The sequence below is a fragment of the Bison bison genome, unplaced genomic scaffold (assembly GCF_000754665.1).
Source record: "Bison bison bison isolate TAMUID 2011002044 unplaced genomic scaffold, Bison_UMD1.0 scf7180017864495, whole genome shotgun sequence".
In the NCBI taxonomy this organism is placed as follows: Eukaryota; Metazoa; Chordata; class Mammalia; order Artiodactyla; family Bovidae; genus Bison; species Bison bison.
The window spans coordinates 11,455,694-11,461,753 of record NW_011495054.1 but is presented as its reverse complement, the minus strand read 5'-3'; the positions used below and the strand labels follow the sequence as shown (position 1 = coordinate 11,461,753).

Here is a 6,060-nt window from a genome sequence, read left to right as displayed (position 1 = left end):
AGATGGCTGGATGGCATCACTGACTCGATGGACGTGAGTCTGGGTGAACTCCGGGAGTTGGTGATGGACAGGGAGGCCTGGCGTGCTGCGATTCATGGGGTCGCAAAGAGTCGGATACGACTCAGTGACTGATCTGATCTGACCTGCTTAAAGCCAGACAGTAACGCTAGAGCTAAAATAACCCCCACCACTGACTGAGCACTTACCATGAGCCAGACTCTGTATCAAGTGTTTTACACACTTTGTTGTCCAGTTGCTAAGTTGTGTCTGACTCTTTGTGACGTTATGAACTTCAGCATGCCAAGCTTCCCTGTCCTTCACTATCTCCTGGAGTTTGCTCAAATTCATGTCCATTAAGTCAGTGATGCCATCAAACCATCTTATCCTCTGTTGCCCCATTCTCCTCCTGCCCTCAATCTTTCCCAGCATCAGGGTGTTTTTAACTTACTTAATCCTTGCAACAATGGGTACTAATATTGTCTCCATTTTACAGATGACGAAACTGAGGCTCAGAGCGGGTGAAGGCACTTTGCTCAAAGTCACACAAAAAGTCAGTGGCAGTGTTGGGAGCGAACCCAAGCCCACCTCACCCAGAGCCTCATGATCTGCCTGCCAAAGCCATGCAGCTGCACCTTCTGACTGCAAATGCTGAGTTTCTCTTTCTCCAACACCACACAGCTCTAGTGCTGATATACCCCCACTGGACAGCTCCCCCACCAGAACTTCTATTTTACTGCTTTTAATTTGTTTGTTATTTGTTCACTCACTTGATAAATATTTACTGAGTCCTCATTACACTCCAAGTACTGTTATGTGTGCTGAGGATGTGAGAGAAGCAAAAAGCAGACACAATTTCTGCCTCCACAGAACTTCTGGTCTAATAGGGGAGGCTGATGTGGGGCCAATAATCTTACATAGAACAATAAGGTTATAACTATTATTAGTCCTACAAAAGAGGGGTACTCTCAGCTAAAAGACATAGACAGAGGTCCTCTGAGGATTTCCTGAGGAAGTGGGGACTGCCCCCGGATCTGAAGGAGGAAGAGTTAGTAGACGGGGTGGAGGAGAAGGGGATTTTGGGCAGAAGCAACAGTACCTACAAATGCCCTGGGCAGGAAGGTGGAAAGTACAGATGAAGAACTGGAGGCAGCCTGCATGGCTGGAATGGAAGGAGCAAACAAGAGGAAGCAGAGGCCCAGTTATCCAGGTCTCTTTAACCTGAAAGTGATGGGGAGCCAAGGGAGCCACTTCCAAGTTTTTAAGCAAGGCCAAGGGTGCTATGATTAGATTTGGGTTTCAACACAGGTGATAGTGTAGGAATATATCAGACTGAAGGTAGAGATGGACTGGTCTGGAGTTACTCCAGTCATCCAGGTGGGAGAAAATGGTAGCTTGGGACGGGGTGGTGGCAGTGAAAATGGATGGATGGATTTGAGACGCAGTAAGAAAGCCAGTTTTTCAAGACTTGCTGATAGACTGTCTATGGGGGGGAGGGGGAGTACGTTGTCAAGAACGCCTATTCAGTGTTTTGGACTTGAGCAACTGCAGAGCGTCATCCACTTAGAAAGGGAATATCTTCAGAGGAATAGGTTGATTTTGGGGGATGGAGGACGGACACTCAAGACTTCCATGTGGGACACACTGAATTGGAATATATAAACTCCCTGAAGGCCCAAGGTCATGTCCTTCTGTTCACTGCTGGATTCTCAGTGTCCTGCACAGTGCCTGATACACAGTGCTGCTGCTGCTGCTGCTAAGTCGCTTCAGTCATGTCCGACTCTGTGCGACCCCATAGACGGCAGCCCACCAGGCTCCCCCGTCCGTGGGATTCTCCAGGCAAGAACACTGGAGTAGTTGCCATTTCCTTCTCCAATGCATGAAAGTGAAAAGGGAAAGTGAAGTCGCTCAGTCATGTCTGACTCTTAGCAACCCCATGGACTGCAGCCTACCAGGCTCCTCCATCCATGGGATTTTCCAGGCAAGAGTACTGGAGTGGGATGCCATCGCTTTCTCCGTGATACACAGTAGGCACGCCATAAACATTTGTGAAAGTTTGGACATGCATACAGTTTAAGTGAGAAACCTGGAGCCTTTTCTACTTGGCATGGTTAATTTTATGTGCCGACTTGTTTAGGCTGCAGTGCCCAGTTGTCTGGTCAAACACTAGTCTAGATGCTGCTGTGAAGGCTTTCTGTAGACGTGATTAACGTTTACAGTCAGTTGACCTTACGGAGACTATCTTTAATAACACAGGTGGGCCTCATCCAATCAGTTGAAGACAGTAAGCCAAAACTGAGTTTTCCTGAAGAGGGAATTTTCCCTCATGACTAACATAGAAGTTCTGCCTGAGTTTCCAGCCTGCTGGTCTATCTGACACAGTTTGGATTTGCTAGCTCCTACAATCGCATGAGCCATTCCTTAAAATAAGTTTCTCTCTCCACACACACACACACTATTGATTCTGTTTCTCTGGAGAACCCTGACTGACACTCTATGGAATAAAGTGAAAGTAAAGCAATATGGGATCATAAGAGCAAGGTTTCATTCTTTGCTCTGCTATATCTGCTGAGTGACTTTGGGTATTTCCATGAATTTCTGAGGCCTGTTTTTCTTGGCAGGGATAATAATATCATCCAAATGATGTCATGGGTAGGAAAGAGCACTGTGGTCTACAAAATACTATTACATTCTTAGTTTAAGCCTGCTTTCCAGAGAATTAGGGATTTTGCAGGTCTAACAAAACGGGTTTCAGTATGATCAAGAAAAAAAAATTCTCTGAATCACTATGAAGACCAATGTGTCCTCTTTATATGCATTTTCCACTTAACTTCTACATATATAGGGACTTCTCTGGTGGTCCAGTGGTTAAGAATCTGCCTTTGGGCTTCCCTGGTGGCTCAGATGTTAAAGTATCTGCCTGTAATGCGGGAGACCTGGGTTCTATCCCTGGATCGGGAAGATCCCCTGGAGGAGGAAATGGCAACCCACTCTGGTATTCTTGCCTGGAAAATCCCATGGATGGAGGAGCCTGGTGGCTTATACAGTCCATCGGGTCGCAAAGAGTCGGACACGACTGAGTGACTTAGACTCTACGTGTACTCAAAATAGCAATATAAAATATTTGGTACTATTTTTATCTTTTACCTCTGACAATAGATTCAATCTCTTTCATGGCAATTTCACCTTGAGCTTCTGCAAGTTTTTCATTGATTTCCATTATTTCCGTGAGGAATTGACTATCCATCTCATAGTCTGTCCCTTCAGGAATCTCTATTCCACGGAGCTTTAGCTATTGGGGCATAAAGCAGGGAAAATTAAGTTTAATTCAAGAAATTATGGCTAGAGTCATAAATCCTACTCACCATAAATCCTTCTCACCCTTTAGAACAAAATGTCACTCACACAGAAAACTTTAAGTGTCCCAGTGATGAAACTGGGACTGAGACAGGAGTATTGGAACTCTCCTACCTGGAACTATGTGACCCTAGAGAAGTCATTCTTCCACTTGGGAGGTTGAACTATGTATCTGTAAAGATTCTATTAAATCCTAAAACTCTAAGGTGCTCACTTCTCTACTAGCAACTAAACAAAACAAAAATTACTCTTTCCTGAAAGCCAGTACCGTCTAATTCTTTAAATTTATAGCAAATGGTAAAAAAAAAAAAAAAAAAAAAGGCATTTGGGCAAGTAAAGTTTATAGAGATACTCAGAAAACTATATGCATGTAGTATTTTTGAGGTTAATTATGGGTCCCTAGACTAGCTAAGATCTCAAGCACTCTTCTGTTGAATACAGGGGAACAGCTGTCCCCCAGAGGAATGGGATCAGGCAGTCATGATGGAAGGGTTGGAAAATCACCTTACAAGGTATAGTCCCCTGCTCAGGGGGGCCAGAAGGGTCCTATAGGCCTCATTGACAAGGGTCGAGTGCTTCTCTGAGAAGTCCTTTTCATTCTGTAGGTGGAAATGAAGATAGTCATATTACCACGCAAATCAGCCATCTTACATTCACAAACTGTTTCATAAAACACTGATGGGCCAGCACATAAGGAAGGAGAACTGGTGTGGGATAAGCTGTTTTAATTTTCAGACAATGGGTTTTAATTCTGCTAGGAAGTAAGGTTGGAGAAGGCAATGGCAACCCACTCCAGTACTCTCGCCTGGAAAATCCCATGGACGGAGCAGCCTGGTAGGCTTCAGTCCATGGAGTCGAGAACAGTCAGACATGACTGAGCGACTTCACTTTTACTTTTCACTTTCATGCATTGGAGAAGGAAATGGCAACCCACTCCAGTGTTCTTGCCTGGAGAATCCCAGGGACGGCAGAGCCTGGTGGGCTGCCATCTATGGGGTCGCACAGAGTTGGACACGACTGAAGTGATTTAGCAGCAGGAAGTAAGGTAAAAGCTCTGAGTGTAGGATTAATCCAGGGCCTGGTTGGTTGTAATCAGGCTGCCCCAGGGCAAAGCTGGTTGTCCAGTTTTGTCCCTGGTAATTGGTAATCTCATAACCACAGGCCACTGCACCCAGGGTGCATATGTGTCTGGGTATGACTGTGCTATGTCTGTTGTGCTAAGTCACTTCAGTCATGTCTGACTCTTTACGACCCTATGGACTGTTGTCCACCAGGCTCCTCTGTCCCTGGGATTTTCCAGGGAAGAATATTGGAGTGGTGGCCATGACCTCCTAGAGGGGAGCTTCCTCATCCAGGGAATGATTGGGGATGGCCAATAGGCTTACCTGAGACCTCTGGCTGAAGAAATCTGGGTGGACAAGGCGCTGTAGTTGCTGGTATCTATGTTGGAGCTTCACAGTGTCAACTCTGAAGGAGCGGTTGCTGGAAGGAAATCAGGAGATGAAACTCATGCATCAGATATTTACAGATCTGTATACTATGGGCCTTGGAGAAGGCAATGGCATCCCACTCCAGTACTCTTGCCTGGAGAATCCCATGGACCGAGGAGCCTGGTAGGCTGCAGTCCATGGGGTTGCGAGGAGTCTGACACGACTGAGCGACTTCCCTTTCACTTTTCACTTTCATGCACTGGAGAAGGAAATGGAAACCCACTCCAGTGTTCTTGCCTGGAGAATCCCAGGGACGGCAGAGCCTGGTGGGCTGCCATCTATGGGGTCTCGCAGAGTCGGACACGACTGAAGCGACTTAGCAGCAGCAGCAGCAGCAGCAGCGCTTGGTTCCTCTTCTCAGGGGGGACACAATAAACATGTAGACAAGAGCTATTCCAGAAAGTGCTAGATACTGTAAAGGAAAACAGAATAGGTCAGAGAATGGTAGACGTAGTGGACAAAGAGATGACATTTGAGCTGAGACCTAAATGATGATGAGGAGTAATCAGAGATTAGAGGAAAGACGCATTCAGGCACAGGGAACACGCAGAGACCTTGAAGTTAGAACAAGACTGGCATGCTTGAAAACTTACAGGGTAGTGTTACTGCGACCCTTCATACGTGCTCAGTGACTGGTGGGGCCAGAGCCCAGGGTTAAGGGGCACTCCAGAATCACACTCCATTTTTCTAAGGCCCAGGTCCTTTCATTTCTGCCTCTCACTTTATTTTAAACAAATCCCCTTCACTTTTTATTCCCAGAGCCTGCACTATCTCTTTAGCTCCGCCCAAATTTGTCACCTCTCCAAACTCCTCGACCTTCCGTGTAAATAGGAAAAACACTTATTTCTCAGACCCTCCAGTTCTCACTTTTCCCTTAGATTCTGCCCACAGCCTTAAGTTTTTCCATGCTCTTACTCTCATATTTTGGATACCACTTCTGTACTTCTTTCTTAAAAATCTCAAGCCAACTTTAAACATTCTGAACTTCAAGCTTCTATGCTCCAAAGTGAAAGTGAAAGTTGCTCTGCTGCTGCTGCTGCTAAGTTGATTCAGTCGTGTGGGACTCTGTGCGACCCCATAGATGGCAGCCCACCAGGCTCCTCCGTCCACGGAATTTTCCAGGCAAGAGTGCTGGAGTGGGGTGCCATTGCCTTCTCCAATGCATGAAAGTGAAAAGTGAAAGTCAAGTCGCTCAGTCGTGTACGACTCTTAGCGA

At 46.1% G+C, this 6,060-nt stretch overlaps 1 protein-coding gene across 1 annotated transcript in view; it reads right to left on the bottom strand.

The window, feature by feature from the left end:
• Window positions 1-6,060, bottom strand: part of HSCB (HscB mitochondrial iron-sulfur cluster co-chaperone) — an 11,018-nt gene that overhangs the window by 3,787 nt on the left and 1,171 nt on the right. The window contains exons 2-4 of the mRNA XM_010828713.1: window positions 4,740-4,836; window positions 3,864-3,953; window positions 3,145-3,289 (exon numbers count right to left, since the gene is read on the bottom strand). Coding sequence (XP_010827015.1) covers window positions 3,145-3,289; window positions 3,864-3,953; window positions 4,740-4,836 — 332 coding nt within the window. The remainder of the gene's footprint in view (window positions 1-3,144; window positions 3,290-3,863; window positions 3,954-4,739; window positions 4,837-6,060) is intronic.